General features: G+C 52.3%; 11 protein-coding genes across 11 annotated transcripts; 2 read left to right on the top strand and 9 right to left on the bottom strand.

Moving 5' to 3' along the window:
* Nucleotides 1–163: 163 nt before the first annotated feature.
* RHO25_003664 (uncharacterized protein) lies at nucleotides 164–1,799 on the top strand (the record flags this gene model as incomplete). The annotated part of the gene is made up of 2 exons (XM_023599152.2): nucleotides 164–761; nucleotides 814–1,799. The coding sequence occupies 2 exons, from the start codon at nucleotides 164–166 to the stop codon at nucleotides 1,797–1,799; spliced, it is 1,584 nt and encodes a 527-aa protein (XP_023455654.2).
* Nucleotides 1,800–2,061: 262 nt separating this feature from the next.
* Nucleotides 2,062–4,617, bottom strand: RHO25_003663 (uncharacterized protein; the record flags this gene model as incomplete). Its single annotated transcript, XM_023599150.2, has 1 exon — nucleotides 2,062–4,617. The coding sequence occupies one exon, from the start codon at nucleotides 4,615–4,617 to the stop codon at nucleotides 2,062–2,064; it is 2,556 nt and encodes an 851-aa protein (XP_023455660.1).
* Nucleotides 4,618–5,381: 764 nt separating this feature from the next.
* Nucleotides 5,382–6,046, bottom strand: RHO25_003662 (uncharacterized protein; the record flags this gene model as incomplete). Its single annotated transcript, XM_023599149.1, has 4 exons — nucleotides 5,382–5,429; nucleotides 5,474–5,612; nucleotides 5,663–5,878; nucleotides 5,934–6,046. 4 exons carry the CDS (start codon nucleotides 6,044–6,046, stop codon nucleotides 5,382–5,384), a joined length of 516 nt encoding a protein of 171 aa, XP_023455659.1.
* Nucleotides 6,047–8,792: 2,746 nt separating this feature from the next.
* RHO25_003661 (uncharacterized protein) lies at nucleotides 8,793–9,146 on the bottom strand (the record flags this gene model as incomplete). Its single annotated transcript, XM_065602430.1, has 2 exons — nucleotides 8,793–8,987; nucleotides 9,078–9,146. The coding sequence occupies 2 exons, from the start codon at nucleotides 9,144–9,146 to the stop codon at nucleotides 8,793–8,795; spliced, it is 264 nt and encodes an 87-aa protein (XP_065458502.1).
* A 1,131-nt stretch (nucleotides 9,147–10,277) lies between these two features.
* RHO25_003660 (uncharacterized protein) lies at nucleotides 10,278–11,310 on the bottom strand (the record flags this gene model as incomplete). Its single annotated transcript, XM_065602429.1, has 2 exons — nucleotides 10,278–10,684; nucleotides 10,743–11,310. The coding sequence occupies 2 exons, from the start codon at nucleotides 11,308–11,310 to the stop codon at nucleotides 10,278–10,280; spliced, it is 975 nt and encodes a 324-aa protein (XP_065458501.1).
* Nucleotides 11,311–11,704: 394 nt separating this feature from the next.
* On the bottom strand, nucleotides 11,705–12,177 carry RHO25_003659 (uncharacterized protein; the record flags this gene model as incomplete). Its single annotated transcript, XM_065602428.1, has 2 exons — nucleotides 11,705–11,854; nucleotides 11,911–12,177. 2 exons carry the CDS (start codon nucleotides 12,175–12,177, stop codon nucleotides 11,705–11,707), a joined length of 417 nt encoding a protein of 138 aa, XP_065458500.1.
* A 464-nt stretch (nucleotides 12,178–12,641) lies between these two features.
* On the bottom strand, nucleotides 12,642–13,814 carry RHO25_003658 (uncharacterized protein; the record flags this gene model as incomplete). The annotated part of the gene is made up of 1 exon (XM_023599148.2): nucleotides 12,642–13,814. The coding sequence occupies one exon, from the start codon at nucleotides 13,812–13,814 to the stop codon at nucleotides 12,642–12,644; it is 1,173 nt and encodes a 390-aa protein (XP_023455658.1).
* Nucleotides 13,815–14,030: 216 nt separating this feature from the next.
* RHO25_003657 (uncharacterized protein) lies at nucleotides 14,031–15,719 on the bottom strand (the record flags this gene model as incomplete). Its single annotated transcript, XM_065602427.1, has 1 exon — nucleotides 14,031–15,719. One exon carries the CDS (start codon nucleotides 15,717–15,719, stop codon nucleotides 14,031–14,033), a length of 1,689 nt encoding a protein of 562 aa, XP_065458499.1.
* An 89-nt stretch (nucleotides 15,720–15,808) lies between these two features.
* RHO25_003656 (uncharacterized protein) lies at nucleotides 15,809–16,831 on the bottom strand (the record flags this gene model as incomplete). The annotated part of the gene is made up of 1 exon (XM_065602426.1): nucleotides 15,809–16,831. The coding sequence occupies one exon, from the start codon at nucleotides 16,829–16,831 to the stop codon at nucleotides 15,809–15,811; it is 1,023 nt and encodes a 340-aa protein (XP_065458498.1).
* Nucleotides 16,832–17,857: 1,026 nt separating this feature from the next.
* On the top strand, nucleotides 17,858–19,282 carry RHO25_003655 (uncharacterized protein; the record flags this gene model as incomplete). Its single annotated transcript, XM_023599147.1, has 1 exon — nucleotides 17,858–19,282. One exon carries the CDS (start codon nucleotides 17,858–17,860, stop codon nucleotides 19,280–19,282), a length of 1,425 nt encoding a protein of 474 aa, XP_023455516.1.
* A 482-nt stretch (nucleotides 19,283–19,764) lies between these two features.
* RHO25_003654 (uncharacterized protein) lies at nucleotides 19,765–20,574 on the bottom strand (the record flags this gene model as incomplete). The annotated part of the gene is made up of 3 exons (XM_023599146.2): nucleotides 19,765–20,115; nucleotides 20,168–20,278; nucleotides 20,494–20,574. 3 exons carry the CDS (start codon nucleotides 20,572–20,574, stop codon nucleotides 19,765–19,767), a joined length of 543 nt encoding a protein of 180 aa, XP_023455517.2.
* Between the last annotated feature and the right edge of the window lie 8 nt (nucleotides 20,575–20,582).

Genomic DNA, 20,582 nt, shown 5'->3' with positions numbered 1-20,582 from the left:
GCTGCAGCTCCAACCAGCTTTACCGGATTCTGCCTAGCCTCATCCTACAGTGGAACGAAGGATGAGTTGGAAACATGAAGATCTGACCTACGCAGCTGTAGAGAAGCCTCACTTCCTCAAATACACTTCATGTCACTGACAGAAATTCCGGGCGGCTTTGCAGATGGTGTTCAGGTTCCGTGCCGGATGGCCAGTGACTCTCTTGGGCGGATTAGTGATCGGCGTACTCGCCTTGCTCCTACCTCAGCTTCTCAGCTGGCGTAACATACAAGCTGCAGTACCCTACACTGGGCCCAGATTCGATGCAACAGGGCAATCTGCGATATGCATCAAGCTAGCAGCTGCCCTCCGGGAACAGGTTTATTCTCATCAACATTCGACTTACAACGATGTCCTGCAGTCATACTGGTCCGAAAACGCGGCGGAGATGCAGCCATCTTGCATCGTAAGACCTACGAGTGCCGAGGATGTATCAGTTGCAATCAAGACTCTGCGAGAGGGTCGCGAAGCTGGAGACAATGTGCGATTTGCAGTCCGTAGTGGCGGACACTCCCCCGAAGCTGGATTCGCAAGTATCAGAGATGGCGTTACCATTGACATGGGCCTCTTTGACGGGATCTCTGTTGCGGATGATCGTTCATCAGCTACTATTGGAGTAGGTGCTCGTTGGAAAGAAGTCTACTCGAAGCTAGATGACATGGAATTAGCTATGGTCGGCGGCAGAAATGCCAACGTCGGTGTTGGAGGTCTAGTCCTGGGCGGTCAGTCTTCGCGCTGTTAATTCACGTCAGATTATGCTGATTGCATCAACAGGGGGTATATCCTTCTTCTCCCCTCGCTTCGGCATGGTCTGCGACAATGTCGACTCTTACGAGATCGTACTCGCGAACAGCAGTATCGTCCACGCCACCGCCCAATCCCACCCAGACCTCTGGCGCGCCCTCAAAGGCGGCACAGGAAACTTCGGCATCGTCACAAAAGTCACAACAAAAGTCTTCCCCTCCGCACAAATCTGGTCCGGCTACGCCTACTACCCCAATTTCCAAGCCTCAAAAGTCCTCCGCGCATTCCACTCTTTCAACCAACCCTCTAACTTCGACGCCTACGCCGGAGGTCCTCTCACAGCATTCGCCTACGCCCGTGATCTAGGTCTTCGACTAACTGTCCAGCAACTCTCGTACACAAAACCCACACCCTGGGCTCCCGTCTTCGAACCATTCAAAGCCATTTCCTGGCGTATCTGGACAACCCTCAAAATCCAATCTCTCACTTTAGCGACTGAAGAACTCCACGGTATGGCACCTCTAGGAGATCGACAGTTTCAAATCACTTTGACGATCAAGAACGATCTGGACACGATGGAAACCATGCGACAAATCTTCAACGAACAGATGAAAAGAATCAAAAGCGTTAAAAGATCTGTTTGGAGTCTTGTCTTTCAACCTCTTTCTGCTGCTATGATGAGGAAAGGAAGTCTGAATGTTCTCGGGTTAGAGACTCGACATGCGAATGATACGTTGATTATTGCATTATTGTGCGTATCGTGGCGGGATAAGAAGGACGATGAATTAGTCGAGCAAGTTTCACGAGATATCTCGAAACTCAGCGAAGACTATGCGCGGGAGAAAGGGACCCTGGATCCGTATCTCTATCTCAATTATGCGGCGAGCGGACAGGATGTTTTCGCTGGGTATGGTCAGGGAAGGAAAGAGTTCATGCAAGAAGTGAGTAGGAAGTATGATCCTGAAGGCTTCTTACAGGTTGTGAAGCAGGGAGGGTTCAAGTTAGATATGTTTTGAGCGGGTTTAGAGGCGAATACGAGTTCGATAGGCTTGCAGTGCGAGGCGGACAAAATCGCCAAAATCTGGCACTGTTCATCCCATCTATTCTGGTTTGTTCATTATACAACAAGTCTGGTGCTATGGATGTTTAGCGGCATGGAATCTCTAGATTCTTGTACGGCGAACTGCATCGCGGGCTGTGCATCGTGAATACCGGGCTATGAAGTACTTGTGCAGCACTATCTGAGCTCCCACATCTGTAAAACTGTATGTCTGTTCCTTAATCGTACTCTTCGCCAGAACCGTAATCGTCATCACCTCCGTACACGGAGCCGAACTCGTCGTGTCCTTCAGTGGCCATTTTGTAGAGATCTTCATCATCTTCTTCCTCTACAGCTGGTTCCTCGTCCAAGTTGTCCCATGTGGCTGGCTGCACGTGCTTGGCAGGATTATCCTGTATCTCTGCGTCCCCTTCGTCACTGCCGTCGTCCTCATCTTCGGCAGGTCCAGCAGACTGCTCTCTCGTGGCTGGAGTCTGCGATCGACTTTCGCTCGGCGTGGCCGACCCGGCGCGAGACGGGGTTTCTCGGCCATAGATGCGCTGCAAAGCAGAGAAGTCGACATGCTGAGACTTCATTGGCGCTCTCTTCTCCAGCATTGCCCTAGCAGCATCGGCAGGCGTCTCGATTGGTGTCGAGCTCTCTGTCAGTACCGTGCCATCGCCCAAAGTATTACGCTTCTTGCCTCGACCTTTGTGCGCTTTCCCTTCTTTCTTCTTCTTCGTCGGATTGGCCTTCTCGACTTTCGCAAGGAGTTCCTTTTCGGCTTGCTTTCGGAGCCAGTCTTCGTTGTGAGCAACCCAAATCTGTTCCTTGATCTTCCTCTCGGTCTCTGACAGAATGCAATTGGCGACCTCGGGGTCGTTTTCGAATTCAGCTTCAAGCTCTGCAGCAGTGAGAATAACACCCGGCTGCCAATCAGGTGCCTTGCCAAAGTAGTCAACTCCTCGGGCAAGACGAGCCTGTCTGCCTTTCTCGCTGTCGGCCTTCATTTGCTCAGCAGCCAGCGCAGTAGCTCGTTGATGCTCGGCTTCTATCCTTTCTGCTTCCTTTAGCTTCTCGACTTCACTCTGCATCTCTTGCACTTCTCCATTCGCTAGGGCCTCCTCGATTTGTGTTTCCAGATAGTCTTCCTCTGCAAGCTCTTCCTCGGAGATCTCAACCTCTGGAGCCTGTACTGGCTCCTTTTTCGGTCGTCCACGACCACGCTTTTCACCCGTTGGCTCCTCACTCGCACGTAGTGCCTCTGCTACAGCCTGCACTGGAAGAGCCGGAATGGCGAAGCCATCAGCGTCATAGCGAACACTTGGTTCAGGTTCAGGTCCTTCCGTCGTACGCTGTCGTTTTGGAGATTCTACTCGGGGAGCTGACTCGGGATCTGCTGAAGGTGGTTCTTCGGCTTCATCATCCCGCTTCCGCTTTGCATTGGGTTCGAGAGATCCGTTGTTAGGTGCTTCATCACCCTGTGTCGGTGGAGGCGTAGACTGCTGCTCCGCGGGAGATGCTAGGCCTTGCACTGCGACCATCGGCGCTGCGGCAGGTATATGTTGCACTGGGACTGGCACAGTCTGATCAGGAGCCGGAGTAGCTGCCTCCACGGAAGACAGCCTTGAGGAACCTTCGCTGAGGTCATCGGGGATTATGATGTGCTGTGCAGACGGTGACCGCATTTGCGATTCTCGCAATTCGAGCATCTTCATGTGCTCCTCCCGACGAGCTCTCGCTCTCGCAAACTTTCTGGCATTGTGATCAGGAAGACCGAACGAGGGAGGATTATGTTGATGCACCATGCGATTGGCATATTTGCGGAACTCGTCAACTGTCAGACCTGAGGCCTTGGTGCGTCTGAACTCCTCCACACGTTTGGCGATTGTCACATCTGCGACTTTAGAAACGAACACAACCTCGCGCACTGTGCGCTGGAAGTTGTTCATTCGGGCGGCGAGGATGATGCAAGCACCACAAAGACCAGCTGGATGACGGCCAGACACAATCCAATCGCGATTCATTCTGCGAATGATCTTCAGCGCATCAGACGCGACGTCTTTTGTCTTCTCTGCAAACTGAAGCTTGTCGCAGTACTTGTATATGAGAGGTTCAAGTTCGACCAGATGTTGATGTCCGACTGAATGATCTTGAGTGATGTAAAGCTCTCTGCACATATCTTTGTAGACCTCGCCCAGGCGGAAGACGTTGATTTGTAAAAGCTCGGCGATGTCCATGAGGAGAATCTTATTGTCCCTTTGGCGTCGACAGGCGGCATACAGGCAAGCAGCAACAACTTCGTCGGTCCTCCGGCCAGCAGAGAAGTTGATATTCGCAGCGAGCACCCATATCTGCTCTGCTTGTATCTGAACCTGCTGCAGTATGCCCAGCTTTGGACAAAGCTGCTCCAAGGCCTTTCGTCCAGCGTTTTGAACATCGGCGAGAGAGTTTCGTTCGCCACCTCCAACCTTGCGATACGCACTTGACCCTAGGGTTCTTGCGTGTCGTGAGTTCTCGTTGACGGTGCCACCTTGGACAGTGGCTCGCCCACCAGCGTTTTCCTCGAAGGTGACTTCAGCAACGATGTTGTTCTCGGCGATCTCCGTGTAACAGTCGAGACAAACGATTTTGCCATCGTCTTCGCTGAATCTGGTAGAGCCGCACTCCTTATTGGGACACTTCTTCTCCGCCGATGCGGCTTGTTTGGCTGGGGCTCGTTTTCTCGGAGGGACTGCCGGTCCTTTGATTCCTCCAAGAGGCCCACGTCGGGCTCTTACCACCGGACCAGGCATTGCGGTCAGTCAGTGCTGGCGCGCATGCGGCGGGGATGGAGCCGAAGTGCGCTGATGTACATTCACGTGAGCCGTGGCCGTCCTGCAGTCGCCGTCTATGAGTAATGTCCCGCCGGGCGGCGATGTATTCGAAATGCCTGATTAGGCAAGTGATATCGCGCGTTGGAGGTGATTGAATGGTATGGCGCGCGGAGAGTGTGGCGGTGAGTGAAAAGAATTGTCGTGTGTCAGAGCTTGGGTTGGCGAGGTGGTGAGTCGGAAAGCAAGTGCGAAATTGAGAAGGCGGGGTCAAGCGCCAAGACCTGCCAAAAGACACGGACGTTGTGTTCGAAACCCAGCTGTCACTTCTCTCTCTGGCTTTCAACTTTATCATCAGCAAACATTTTGACTGCGTAACATCAAAACGCATGTGACGGACATACAAACAAATATTCTCGAGTCACCGCAGTCGTTAGCTCCTGCTCCCGAGGCCCGATCCAGCACGCCGCGCCCGCGAGGCGCCATTCTGGACATGAAGAGCAAAACCACGCCCACGCTCGTGGTGATTCTCGAATGACGCTCGCCATCAAGCCATGATCCATCATACTTTGCGCCTGAGGAATGCTTAAGCGGCGAACTCATTCAGGCACGAGTTATCAACACCTTCTGTTCATTTTTTGGTTACTAAACGAGTGCTTGGTCACGGTTCTCTCTATCAATGTCCTGGTTGTCTTCTGAACCAACATCTCCTCACGTCATTCCGGAAAGCTAGCTCGAATACATTCTCACTTTGGTGGACTGCCCTTCGCAGTGTCTGGGAAATTTTGCGGGACCTGCGCAGAGTCAACGAGATTCGTGGTCACGAAATTTCACTTACACCTTCCACAGCGTACAAGTACCACTGCGACATCTCATTGGAATCTCCAGCCGCAGACCAAATGTGGATCTGGGAGCCCTTGGAGCCATTCCCGCCGGCCATGTGCAAGCCTAGAGTCTTGTTGCTAACGGGTGCGATCCTAGACCGGTCAGCTCTCAGCTTTGCCTCACATCAGTGCTCGATATATACCAGTACCGTCCTGTGCCATTGCGCAAAGGAATGATGTTCCAGCGAGTCACGTCGTTGAGGGGTGACTGAGTGGTGCAGGTCACTTCTTTGCCTTTGTCGCTCACGGTCAGGTACGTTCCGCTGGCTCTGTTGAGAAGCAGGTATTCCTCCTTGCCAGTCTTGCCCACGTTGGCATAGACGACCTGCCAATGCGCATTTGGGCTTTTGGAATTGTCCCTGTACGAGGAAAGTAATTAACGAAAGAATGCTCAGCACAGTCTAACAGCCTTACCAGGCCGACAGCTTGGTGCCGTCTTGCTTGTTCCCATTGTTCAGGAGGATGAACATGTTTGGAAACTTCGCCCCAGCGATCAGGTATGTGCCAGCTCCTACGAAGTCGCTCATGATGGTGTGAGTTGGGTGGATTGTCTCGAGTGATTGGAATGTGGGTGGGACTACAATGTGTGTTAGGAGGACAAATTTATATCTCACGAGAAGGACTGTCTGGCTTGATTCACCGCATTGAAGAGCCCTGCAATCAGCTTCTGATGCAAAGACGTGCGCTTTATACGAGCTTCGGATGTACAAGTCTTTCCCCCGAATACATCTCTCCCCTCACGAAGCTGTGCGACATTCAAAGCAGCTAGGACATTGGATCGTCAATCTCTCGCTATGCAGTCTATGTCTCGCTTCGGCATGAGTGCTTGGAGAGCTAGCTGTCAAGCGCTGTCACTTCGCAAATATGCCCGTGTCCGATGGTCAGTGAGTGCATAGTGCGTGAGGGCTTCCTGTGGATCTTCTTTGAGTCAAGGCCCTCTTCTTGGCACGACATTCTTGCTGACCGTCCATCAGGTCCTCAACATACTTCGTCGTCGAACGAAATACCGTGAAGTGCTATGGCCAGAAATACTTCATTTCAAAACAATGAATGAAAACAATGCCTGTCAGTATTCTGTCTACAGATCGGATAAGCTGAGAAGTTATAACGAGCAGGCTCACCAGCTAGCAGGGTGCGTTGAATGCATTGCACGAAGACTCTATAGCGCATGCTAATGTCTTTGTACGCTTGCGAGCTAACCAGATGTAGACAGTACAGAACTTTGGGTGCTACGAATGCATAACCCCCACAGTCTCTGTCACGGTTGCATGTAGCGGTGAAGCGTGGGCGTGGCTAAGGCTGCTCTCGAACGACCAGCGATGAGAATGCTGTATGAACTAACGATGTGCCCCAGGTTATTCGCACTTTCGAGCATAACAGTCTACGATTGTTGACGGAGCTTATGAGCAAAAGTCGCATCACTACATCTTAACGATTGTCCATGGAGCGCTAGACACCTTTGGAGGCCTCCTGGGATGTGTTCGCCCCTCTTCAACGTACATCCATGGCGTTCATTGTGACAGGGAACAGTTCTATGGAAGCTGAGGGCTACCTCCATGCGACCTTGGCACTCGTTGCAGACACCCGGTCGGAGCAAGACGCGATTTCACTCAGCAATATAAACACCTGAGAGATGGTCGACCTAACACATCACCTCGAAGCCCCCTTATCAGCGTTGACCGGAACCTCTGCACAAGCGCTTCCGTGGTCTTGACCAGGCGCACTACCGCATCCATACTGGTCTTCCACGCAGAATCCAGAACAGCACATACTGCCTGTGAAGCGCAACCACGTTAGCGACCTCCTCCGCAAGCTTCCAGCATCGGCTCTGTACTCACACTTCGTATTATCTTTACCAGAAATGCAATGACCAGCAGGCAGACAAGTGCCTGGCGCTGGCGATGGCCCACCAGCACAGCCTGGACCAATTGTCGAGCCCGGTACGACACCGCAGCCTGGGACGCCTTCCTGTTTGCATTGACCTGAGCAGCACATGTCGCCTGGTGATTTCAACGAGACTTACATCTTCTAGAGATTATGGGGTTGGTTCTTACATGTCGTCAGGTCCTTGCCGTTGATACAATGATCCTCTGGGAGACACTGCTGTTGCCTTGACAGAAGGTTGTGCTTCGCATCGACCATGCGCCCACCTGCCGCGCTCGCAATGGCAGTGAACACAGCGAAGCTGTAAGTGATAGCGCACTTCATTGTAGCAAGAGCGGAGTCGTAGACGTCGAATCCGATTGGGTCCTGTCGACAACGATGGAATTGATACTGCGTACGCCAATACCGTGGTATGGCTCTGCGTTTGTTTATATGTCGGCACTCTTATCCCTGAAAATGGCAATGGCCAAAAATGGAACACATCGGCGTGCTCCTGTGTCACAAAATTGCGGAACACTAATCTTGAGAGTAACTAATGGGAGATTTTAGCTAGGATGCCCTTGCAAGCCGCTTTGTACAATTCCCCACAAGGAAGTATATCAAGTCTTGAACTGATTCGCAAAGCAATATTCTCGTACTGAGCAAACTGTCGTGCCAACAATGATCAAGATTTGGGTCAAGGTTTCCTACCACTGCTCGCCGACCTGGGCCTCAAGGGGGACGTACATACCCTCTTACGCCGACTCTAATGTGCTTGCAGTCCACAGGCTCGCCTACCCTGTTACTGTAAAATCTTGCGTCCACTGTAGCTTCAATACTGCACTCGTGAAACGGAAGACGGCGCCGTTTTAAAGTGAGTATCGAACAGGCTACCAGGACAAGGCAGTCGTATATCAAATCTTGTTGCATATCTATCCAATAGCCGACCTCTGTGGTGCTCCTAGCATCGTATACACCAGTAAGAGGATAGCGGAGAACCTCTTTGGATCGGGCACAGGACGTATGCTCGCACATTGACAATCGCCCTCGCCGCCGTTCCACGGATGCAGTATTGAAGTTGTCGTATTCTTCAACACTAGCACCAAGGAGGAGCACAGTCCTCCCCTGGCTTACCCTCGATGGACGTGTTTTCGGTGTTACGGGTCAAGCCCGACTCCGGCTTGCCCTTCAGCTCAAAACCGTAAACCTGGCGGAGCACCACAATTTGCGACGGCTGCCCGTAAGCGCTGCTGGGATCGAGACGTGTGATCGACAATACGATGTAAGCAAATGCTAAGCATTCTTGGCCCCCACGAGTTGCCTTGCCATCGGGTGAGCCATCCCCAGAGCAACATGTAGACGATGGTAGCAAGCAATTCCTCGTTCCTTTCGATAAGGCATGATGTTTGTCTATTTGTACTGCTTCTCGGTCAACCACATCGGACGGAGCTGACAAATTGTGAAGTAGAACTCACGGACTTTGTATTCGAATCTAGCTGTCGCTTCTCTGTCGCTGTCAACTTCTTCATCAGCAAACATTTTTGTCGTCTCCCATGGCAACAAGTTTGCACGTCCTTCGGAGACGACGCCAACATCGAGAGGATTCTAGATAATTGCGTTAAAGCTGCATACAATGTCCAAAGGTGCGATGGTTCCAGATCATACCTATTTCGCGAGGCTTCGAGCTAAACTTACAACAAGTCCCTGTACCTCTCCCGTTCTGGTAGCCTTCGGTCTTCGCTTGGCTCCATATTCAGGCACCATTTTTGTATCATTGTTGCCATCACTTCAACTCTCACCTCACCACGCACGCGCCCCGCCCCGCGCCTCACCGCCGCCACTCCTCAGGCTCCAACTCGGCCTTCGGCACCCAGACAGACCCAATTGACGTATAAATTCCCTTTTCGAATTACCACTTTCAACCCGGGTTTAGCTCACTTGGTATGAGAGCATTCGCACATCCACAACGTTGCGTCTTCCACTCAGATTACCACTTACCTACGAACTACGAAGTTGTTCTGATGTCGATTCAAGTTCCAATATGATTGTGACCGTGCAGTCTAAGGAGTTCCTCTGACGAGGATCAGTTCTGGCGCAGAGTTCGAGGTAGAGTAAAATGGTGTAGACAGGTGCCCGGACCTCCTTTTTTTGTCTTTTGAAAGGGGCAATCTGTAGCTCGACGGCTCTTAAGTACGCTCAATCCTTTTTGAACGTGGATCCCGCGAGACTTGCATCTCTCGCCCGTCTGATCGATGCAATAGATGTGTATTCAAGCTTGATTGACCCTCTCGAACATACAATCAGAATGAGCTACCTAGCCAGGTACGTTGGATCCAGCGCTAGGTTTCGATCTCCTTCGGGGTGCAATGATGTACGGCCGACTTGATACTTTTAGCGATACCTATAGTAGGATTTACGAGGGCACTGAATATGCCTGCTCTAGCTCGTCGGCGAGAATCGGTCTGGTGTAACTTGCCCGTCATGTCTCCATCGCTGTCCTATGTGCGCTTCCGCTCCTCCCAGCTTCGGAGAAATTGGTGGACGTGAAGCTATTGCAATCGAACCAAATACGAGGAAAATTAACAGGCTCGTGGCGGGTTGTAGATCGCATCCTTGTTGAATATGATCGGCCCTCGCGACCGGCCCCAGAGCAACCTCATTCGATTCGATGCGCTAATGACTTCTGTTCATCGTGGTTTTGATCGAATGCCTGATTACCATCCACCAAATCGATTTACTCGGCATCCCCACAAGGGCTATCTCCCACTTCGTCCTCCGGAAAGCCTCTCCGTGCATTCGTGTCTCCGCTCCAGTGCACGAAACCGCTCTGCTCGTCTCTTCAACTCTACAGCATCCATTTCCGGGTACGCGTCTACGCTCTTCCGCCAGCCTGATTTAATGCCGGTTTGTGCATGTCCCAAGCACGTTTGCGTTCGATTTGACGCACATGAGGCAGAAGCCAGCCGACTCCTCTTCAGCTTCAGCTGCGATATCGTAAAACTGTATGCAGGGAATCGAGTTGTGGCAAATGTGGCACAATTGCGAACATCCTTCCCCAGATTCGTACACCTCATCAGCGATACTCCGAAGCTTCTCGATGTGATATGTGATTGTGAATTCCGAGTTGTTGTTTAGATTCCTGCGCAACGTCGGTGATTCAGCATGCCAGAACTTTCGCAAAGTGTCGTAATACGTGATGCTTGCCTTGGAACACGCGTCGCAAACATCTTCGTCGAGCTCGTGGCAGGCGATGCGTTCGCTAATGCAATTCAGTGTCTTGTTACGGCATTCGGCGATGCCCACTAGTAGCAATGTCAGTGTCGCGGCAGAGCCCTTGGCCCCGACGAAGACTATGCTTACCTAGCACCTGGGTAGGGAGCAACTGTGCGCAATCCTGAGTGCATAACAGGGTAATGTTTGAATTGGTATCTTTGATCAGCCTCCGAGTGGCAAGCTTGAAGCAATGTGGCTCATCAAACAAATATGCCGCTGTAGCGATTTTGGCAACGTTGCAGTCGTCGGTGAAGATATTTTGGTGATGTGAATCCAGCCAAATCGTCATCAAGGTTCGAGCTGCATACATGAAGGCATGTGTCAGTGCATACTTGTCGACCACGATTGCAAGGCTGAGCAGCTTCTTGGCTCCCTCCTTCAATCCCGCTTCTTCCAAGCGTGGCGTTCGGAAATGCAAAACGCGGCACACGAATAGAAAGTCGTCGGCATCGTCGTCTGGGAGTGCAATGTCGACCGGAGCACTCGAGCTGCGTGCTTGTTGACCTTCCCGAAACTGTGGTCCAAACAAAGCTGCGAAGACAGAAGATGCACGAGAAAGCGTCACAGAGCAGACTCGAATGCACTTCTTTTCGGGACCGACAACAAGAATCACGTCGCCGTCGGCTGCGAGGAGTTCTGTGCCGCTGTCCGCCATGGTGTTCGTGCCGAAACTAGGTGTAGCGGGTTGAACGTGTATCTGAGTTGCTCATTGGTGTCAGGCTGTCAGGATGTTCGTGACGAGGTGTTTGTAGCGCGAGACTGTGTAGTCGAGGGAGGCAGGCGCGCTGAGCTCGCCTGCATTTAGCGTCAAACCTTACTTCACATGCACGAAGTGATCCATGAGTGAAGTGGAAAGAGCGAATCTTCGCGAGCAGCTGAGATCAGCGATCCTTCTATCACTATCATATAATGAGCCGCAATGCACTCGCTGCTGCGTTGTCCTCGCGGACAAGAAGCCCGTTGGGTCGTCGCTTTCCAGCCATTGTGCCAGGCCTTCGACCACGCCTATCGCAAGGTGTTCGACTTTCAAGTCTCGTCTGGCAAGAAAATCACTCGTGGTCACCAGCCGAATCGTCGGACGTCGCCGCCTCTGCATCCTTGGCTTGCCTCTTCCACTCTTCGAGACATTCGTCGCATCGTGCGCGCAATTGAGCCTTTTCTAAGGTGTTGCGCTGTAAAGAGGCCAGAATCTCGGCGCTCTGTCCAGGTCAGCTTTTCCGACAACTGGCATTCATTCAGTGGTCGGGCTCCGTACCTTGCTGACCAGTTCGGAGTGCATCTCCATCCACATGCCTATCTCGATAACGCCCATGTTGGCCTTCATACGCTCGAAATTGGCCTTCAAAGTGCTCGTTAGATGTCGATCAACAAATGCCTTCTGCTGGGAACGGACCGTCAAAGAGATTCCTTCAGCAGTGGCTGCTATTGCCTGAGCTTCCAGCTCTTCAGTTTGACGCGTGAGTTCCGCGGTTTTCTCAGCAAGCTCCTCCAGAGTCTGCTTTATCCTGCAGGACAGCTGCATGTCGGAAGGCGCTGGATTTAAAAAGAGTTGCTCAAGGTGGCGTGGAATTCCGACGTGCAGAGAATGATTATATTGTGCGCAATGAGGGAAGCAAAGGCAAACGCAGAACATGTGGTCCGTGCACATGTCACTTAAGCAGTGCTCCACATTTCACATGTTCATGCTCGTTTGCTTGCGCGCAATGGTGTGTTTGTAGCGTTGTCAAAGCCAAAGCTCAGGCACGCGCTTTTCGCATGCATGCCGCCGAAGGGCCCAGCCTGCATGACTTCAACGTCTCAAAACCTGGAAGTCCATGCGCGCACGCGATCTGATTCCAGAGCCGACAGTCAGATGGTCCAGCAAGGAGGTTCACCAGTCCACCAGGCCGGCTCCAGTGCTACCAAGCAAAAGCTTTCTTTGCCATGAAAGCTGCATAGCTGCAGCGCCTAAGAGGTGATCGGTGTTCATGTACATCTACATATGTCTCAAGTATTACCAAACTTGAAAATACCCTTCCCACTCCGGAAGCCTTCCAAAGTACCCTGTACAGCATTTACCAGCTCGTCTTGTTTGGTATCGTAGTCCCATGTCAGAGGATCCATTGGGATATCCTGAAATTTGCCTTCCCGCGTCAGACTCAAGATCTCCTTTACACAATCCTCCTTCTGCTGTGGGTTCTTGTCTGCCCATCGACTGACCCAGAAGCCATGGAAATTGATGTCCTTGAAGATGAGGAGCCCCATTGGTAATTGCACAGGCTGCTTGCTCATGGCACCATAAGTGACAACAGGACTACCAGGAGCAAGATGCTTCGCCGTGTCGTTCACCAAAGGTCCACCTACACAGTTCAGTGCCAGCTTGATCTTTTCCCTCCCACCATTGGTGAATTCCTTTACTTGATCCCTGAAACCCTTGCCACGCAGTTCCTCGTCTGTCACAACCACATCCGCACCCAAGCTCTTCAGATCTCGCACCAGATCCTCATGCCCCTGCTCCCTCTTCCTCACAATATTAATACTCTTGTAACCCCACAACTTCGCCAATTGAATCGCCGCTCGTCCAACACCACTATTTGCCCCGTTCTGCATGAACCAATCTCCCTCTTTCATATTGCCAAAATCGTTCAGCATGCGGTATGCAGTGCAAGGATTGACAGAGACAGTGCCGACCTGCTCAGGCTTCAAACCTTCCTTGTCCACCTTAACGACTTCAGAACTGGTCGTTTGAGCATGCGTCCTCCATGTTCCGAAGCCTTGACGTTTCATAATGACCCAGTCACCCTTTTGCAAGCCCGAAACTCCACTTCCCTTTGCAATAATTTCCGCCACGCCTTCATTGCCTCCCACGGCGATGGGATCGGGTGTGCCGAGGTTGGTGGTCCATGTTGGTTTAGTGGGATAGACGCCTTGGATCTGGTTGATGTCTGCTGGGTTGATCGGAGATGCGAGAAAGCGAAGAGTCACCGCGTCGCCTGTCGGAGGGGAGATGCTGTGAGAGTGCAAGCGAAGGACGTCTTTGGGTTCGCCGTGATTCGGGAGGATGAGAGCTTTCGCTTGTTCGTAGCCGTAGGCGGAGATGGAGCGGCGAGAGAGGTTGTTCGGGAAGTGAGATTGGCGGAGAGCGCGCAAGGCGGTGGGAGCTGCTCTTGACGGCGCCATTGTTGCGTCTTCGAGGATGAACTACGAGACGGATAGCTCCAATGCTGAATGTTGCTCCCCATGCTCGATGACGTCTAACCGAGCTCAGGCGGAGCTCAGTCCGCTGCACTTCACTCCTTCCTCACGCACGCGACATGGAACACAAACATCGAGAAAAACATGGTAACACGACTATATCATCCTGAAAACGATCGTTGCTGCCATCAAGATAACGGATCATTTCGCTTTTCTCCTCAAGCTCTGAAACCACGCACTTCCTCTCCTCTTCCGACCCACTACCAGCCCGAGTCGCCTCAACCTGTCCTCATTCTCGGGCAGATGCTCAACAAATCTAGTCTGTACCGAAGGCAAGATGCTATTCCCATGATTTAGCCTATTGCTCATGGCAGGGCCTCTGTGCCGCGCCGTCCGCCCATACCTCTGACCATCTGCTATCGAATCTTGGGCTGGCGATGTCGTATCAATCAGTGCGGCTTGATTTCTTCGAAGCGTCTGCATTCGAGCGATGCCAAGTTCATCTTCCGTTTCTCCTTTCGAATGACTGGGTCCTTCCGCGTTTCGTTGCAAATGCTCAATCATCGAAGCCCGCAAATTCTGCCTGCTGGACTTGCGGGGGATTGGGGGTGGAAGGTCATTCGCTGTTTCTGCTTCTACTGACTTTCGCAGAACAGCGTCGATCGCCGCATCTCTCCAACTGCTCACCGTCGAGTTCTCAGATACTTTTCGGGTCTCCTGTATCCCAGCCTCGACTTCGTCGATAAGCGCGTTCATCTGCGGCGAAGCCCCATAACTGCGACTTGCGACCCGCTCAGTGATCTCATCCACTGCTGATCTCGGGGAGAACTTCTCTTCTGGACGAGAGTCAACTTCCGTTCTGGCTTCAGCTGTTTGCGCTCCACCATTCGGCTTCTCCCAAGATTTTATGCCATGGTGCCCAATCCTTGCCCATGAGGGTCGTCGGGGTTCTTGGTCGGCCAGCGGCTCCAATTTTGACACTCTCTGCCCATTCGGGCGGTTCAGTAACGGCCCAAAGCTCTCATTTCTTGCAGGTCCAGGTCCTATTTTATGCTCAGAAACTGAGTTTAGAGCCTCATTGAGCGCTCTATGGCTTTGGCGAACACTCTGGAAAGCATTCTTCAGTTCAGAGTCCTTCGATGGTGAGACGCAAGGAGTGTTCAAGTCCACGAACTCAGCAGGCTGGAATTTCTGCATAACTACGTGAGGCGTTGATGCATGCGCATCTTCACTCGCTCTCTTCGGCACCCCCGATGGCCCAGCGATGTGATCATCGCTGTCGCTGTCGCTCGAAGTCAGTTGCATAAAATCCGGCCCCGGTGCAGATTCAGACAGCTTAGTATCATGCTCGCGCAATGTGGACCCATTCTCCCTGCCAAACTGCTCTTCTGGTCGCTTTGACTGCTCAATGCCATGGTCATGGCCACGATTGTTATGGGGTTGCCTCTTCTCTGGCTTGTCTTGTACGCGAAGCTTTCTTCGTGCATTCTGGCCGCGATCGCTGGACTCTGGCGTATGGAAACCCGGCAACGGTGCCTCTCTGCATGGCGTTCCAGTCGATTTCGGCAGGACTTTGCCTTCCAAAGCAGCCCCAGATTGATGGTGAGTTGAGATTGATTGACTGCTACTGGTACCCGGAGGTGACTCGGACAAGTATTTGTATGAACGTGTCCGGCCATGTGGACTACTTGCCGACGGTATTTGTTCTTTCTGACCAGATGTCCCTCCCTGTAGTGACGTTTGCCTACTCTTGGAGCTACCAACACTCCATTGCCGAGAATCATGTCGCGGCGTGTGTTCTCTTTTCCGCCCCACCGGATCCTGGGGTGATGGCAGTCGACTTGGATTGAGCGTTCCTGGCCATGCTGGTGTCTGAGCCGTGCGGCGCATTCTTGCGGTCGTCACCTCCTGCTGGTTTCAACTGCACGTCGCTGAGACTGCGCAAAACCTGGCGTACTGGTAACCTGCTGTCGCCTGTGTTACTTCCACCAAACTCTGTCGACCTCCCCGTACTGTCGCTTGCGGATCGAATCGTCGGCACCCGCTGGATCTGTAAGGTGGTCGTCGCTGTCACCGGAGACGACTAACGCGCGTTGCGATCGCAGACTGGCTGAGCGATGGACCTGTACAGCATAATTTGGGACTCTAGAAATATGGGTCTGCTGCGAAAAGGTGTTGTCGGCGTTGAGACAATCACAGGGCTCGATTGATGTCGCGGTGGAAGAGCTATCGGATCGAGATCGAGCGCGCCTGCTCTGTTCCCAGTCGAGGTAGAAAGAGCGGACGGGAAGGTGAGCTTCGCCTGCCACATTCGCGACCACTGAGCTGTCTTCGCTGGCTTTTCCGGAGTCTTCGGTCTGTTCTGCGCCGTCTTCTGCAATGCTTTGCATCGGATCAAAGTCGCGATCGGCTGGTGTGAGAAGTTCCAAGCTTCTTACTTCGTCACGGCTTGCCGCGGAAAGTCTGCGCCGAATGCTCGCTGAACGCCGGATAGTACTGCCCGTTCGGCGGAAGGCATTGCTGCGACGGAGAGCACAGCCGAATCTTGACTGCAAGTCGCTTGCATTCTGGGCCACGTAGGCGGAGGTATCCACCACACTGATGCTCCGTCCATTGAGCGCCGGCCGTGGCGGAAGACTCGGTGCGGCTGCTGTTGTCTTTCTGCTGTCGCAACAGTCCAGACGCTTGGACCACAGGTTCACTTTGCTGGTAACTTCCTGCAAAGTTTTTCTCAACCGAGCTTCCACTTTTGTGGACACCTTTCCCTTCCCTTCCGAAATGGGGAACTCTGGCAGACCTTGCGCTCGTCGTTTCCGGTTTAGCTCGATCTGGTCGCTCTGCGTCAGGCGGAAAGTGTGAGATGGCGGTTCCGGGCGTGGGAGGCATTTCTTTACCAACGCCCTCAATGAGGGGTTGAATGTCTTCTCGGGCTTCTCCTCAGCAATGAGCAGAGGGCAAGGGAGTTTCCTCCCATTGCCGTGCCAAAATCCCTCGTTGGCCATGATGAACTGTCGTGAATTCCAGTTGGAGTTCTGGTGCCGTAGAAAGTGCGCTGCTGCTGGAGATTACTGGTCCAGAACTCTGATTCTTCTGAATTGCGATGATATGGTCGTCAGAGCCGTGGGGCTATTGAGCGGCAGCGAGGGTGTGTGATGTCTGGAGACGATTCGAGTGAGTTGCAGCACGGGCCTGCGTGTGGTTCATATACTCGCCGATGCTGCTGAAATCTGTCAGGTCGAGGACGAAACTGTAATTTTCCCAAGTCGAACAGAAATTCAAGGACGAGGCCACATTTCACTTTTTGTCAATAACACGCTGTCTTTCTGATATTGGTTCATCGGCTCAGCCACCTATGGTACCAGACAAGAGATTTCGACGACTACGAGATGGGACGAGATCCGCGCCTTGAGCCCGCAGTATCTCTGCCACAATGCAGCAGCAAAGCCGTTGAGTGTCAAGATGCAGAGCGGGAGGCCGGCACAAGCTTTTCGAAGAGTGCGCAACAGTCTCTGGGTACATCTCTGGTAACGCAATCGATATGCTACTTGGAGTCCTCGAATGGAATGCAAGCCGTGCGTTGCGCCTCGAGAGGTCAGGCCGGTTTGCCCATCCGACATTGAGATCTGGCACTGGCAACCCCCTTCAACCTCTAAGCGTGCCTTGTGGGACCTGTAAGACGCCGACTCTCAGTAAGCACGCTACAAATCATCCTTGCCAAATCCGGGACGCACGTAACCCACAACTAGTATATACCAAGGATTGCCAAGAAGCTTAAAACTATGCCTATCGGATGCCTTCGCACGCTCGGAAATGTTCGAGGGCAAGTGTGTGCCTACCAAGACCGATTCTCTCATCGATCGATGGCGATTGAGAGCTTTCTTTGTGGCTTAAATTTGGCGATAAGCACTGATTCTCTCCATTCGCCTAAACACGCTCGTTCTTTGCTAAATACGCTATTTCTTTGGCTATTCACGCCCTCTCGAATCGTATTAAATTACACTGTCAGAACAGGCTACACTAAGGTCACAATGTCACAACAAGAGCAAAGTTCTCGCGATCAAGAGGGCCATGAGAGCAGTGCTTCTATCTCGTACCACGACGCTGAGCACACTGGACTGCGCAACCAGCCTCGTCGGCCCGCTGATCACACGTTTGAGAGCATAATGGAGGGGCTCTCTACACGCATTAGGAGTCGCCGCGGCAATCAAATGGAGGCCGGCCCCAATGTACCACCTATGCTTATTACAGAAGCAGACAGAAACAACCGATCTGCAGTGGGCCGCATAGTGAGACGAGCTTCACAGCGAATCCAACGCGTGCTACCACCAGGGACAAGGCATCTGAGGCGGCGGATGCGCACAATAGAGGCCAACATGTACGAAATGCTGGTCCAGAGATCCAACTCTGTTCGACGAAACAGTTATGAGGCATGGCACCTTCGACCCCCACATCAGCAGGGTTGGGATTACAACTCGGGATGGCCAGAGTGTTATTCTCCCACAGTTAGGCCTGATGCTTCCGAGATCTTGATGCGTTACAGAGGCCATCCATATTCATGTGAAGGACGTCAGGAGTCGGGACAGCTCCCAGAGAATAACGCTGGAGAGCCTGAGATGGAACGCTTCTCTACAATGCACCGTGCGCCGCCACTCGTGCGTAGGCGTCCATCACCGCGTCCAACTCTCCGATTACAGGCGCCTAACGGAATGCCTCCTGTGTTCACACCAGACGGGTTGACTGAAGACACTGCAGTCAGAGATTCTGTTGAGGACCGCTTCAGAGTGTCGTCATCTCAATATGGAGCGATCGGGCCCACCACTAGTGATTATGAGCATTATACAAATATCGAGAGAAGAGAGCCTGCTCACCCTGTCGAACACTGGCAGTCCTTCACTAGCGTCGAGAATTCGTCGTTCGGGGGTTCTACCTTGCAAAGCACGAACGATAGCGGATATAACTCATATTCTGCTTCCGCTGGCACACGATACAGCAATGCCACTATCGATCGCCCAGGGAACAACTACGCCGTTCAGAGGCATCCAGAGCCCTCGAACCAGACCGGAGGTGCAGCAACGACACCTGCGGAATACAACACACCTGCCCAGTCATTTGGTCAAGCCTACGAGAGCTACCCTCAGCGGAGAGCTTCTCCAGTCTCACTCCCTCCAATCTCTGCCATTATGCAGGGGAATGCTGCAATGATGGAAAGTGCCAGCAATTCGGAGACTGCTGCTGTGAGCGATGATCCCCAAACGGAATCGGATTATGTCCTGGATTCTGGAACAGGTCTCTTCCATGTCAGCCAGCCAACGCCGATTGATCTACTCACACAGCCTGTGGATGCGAGCACAATGTATCGCTATTATACCGGTCCGAGTGATGGAGAGCAATCTGGACGGGGTTATGCTGGCACACCGAGAACTATGAGAGAACAGCACTATCGCTCTACATAGAGAGATTACTGACACTGCGGTAAATTGTGTCATGGACCAATTCTACTACGGTACAGGGTGCTTTGTACAGACATGTGCTCTGACCAACGTCGAGGAACAGCGGTAGCAGCTAGACTACCGATATGGCAGAAATGCGTTGCGAATTCATTAGAGAACGACAGTACCACAATTTATCAGGGCAAAGCCAAGATCAGAAAGGGAATGTTTCGTTATAAGCCTAGAAGGAGACTCAAACATCCATTCGCTAGGTTAATGCCACATTACACAATGTTCTCGTTGAGCTATGCCGCAACCTCTAAGGACCTCCGTAATGCCGCTCGCTTGTTCGGTGGACCTCGTTGACTTCGTCTCTAGCACCCTCTCAATCAAAATAGTGCTCCACGATGGCCTCCGGCGTACTCTCTAGTTCTCCTCGCATGCGGGACAAGAAGACTTGAACTCGCGGCATTGAGTTATGTCCCTTCAGCACCAATTCCTCGATCTCAGCTTCGTGAGTTCTCTTCAGAAGACACGAAGTCCGCTTTGTTACGCCGCTTCTCTGCCATCTTGACCTTGATCTCTGGGAGCACCTCCTCCCAGAGTTTTGCGAACTCCTGACGCAACTTGTCGAGTGTGTCGCGGCGGTCTTCTGGAGCCTTTTCGTCTTCGGCAGATGTCGCGTTGGGGTTGCCTTGGTTCAGCGCGGCGCGCTCAGCCCGACGACGCTTCTTCTCTTCTGCCAGCTCAGCCATGGTATCTGGGTATAGCTCCTCGAAGCGCGCCTCGAATCTCTGGAGCTGGTTTTCGAGACCCGAAGGGTCGCCGCGGCGGTACTTGAATTTGTTGCTGCTCTCCTGTTCAGTTGTTAGCACGACCTACTGCTGCAGACTGGCATGAACCGCTTACCATTTTGATCCTTGTGTCCGACTGTTGCGGCTTTGGAAGTTTTGCGGTTTTGAGTTTCGCAGTTTCTGGGATAAGTGGAAAGTTTTGGTAGAATATATAAACCTCGCGCACCTGGACGGGAAGCGCGGACCGGGAAGAGGTAAGTGAATCGCATGTGACATGCAATTCACTTATGCAGCATCAGCTGCACAAGCAACCTGCTGTAGTGTGTAGTGTGAACTCATGTAGATATACTCTTGGGAAACGTGTTTGCCAATCAAACACAGAACAAACGAGGACAAAGATGCCTGAATGCAGGATCTCAGACTAGATACAGTGGATGTTACCTGGATCTGCTCATACTCAATGCTGTTGATAAAACGACTGCCCATTTTGCTCGCGTAATACCTCAACTCATCCCATGCCATGTCCACGG

Source organism: Cercospora beticola, chromosome 2 (genome assembly GCF_033473495.1).
Source record: "Cercospora beticola chromosome 2, complete sequence".
Classification (NCBI taxonomy): Eukaryota; Fungi; Ascomycota; class Dothideomycetes; order Mycosphaerellales; family Mycosphaerellaceae; genus Cercospora; species Cercospora beticola.
This window is presented reverse-complemented; position numbering and strand designations above follow the sequence as displayed.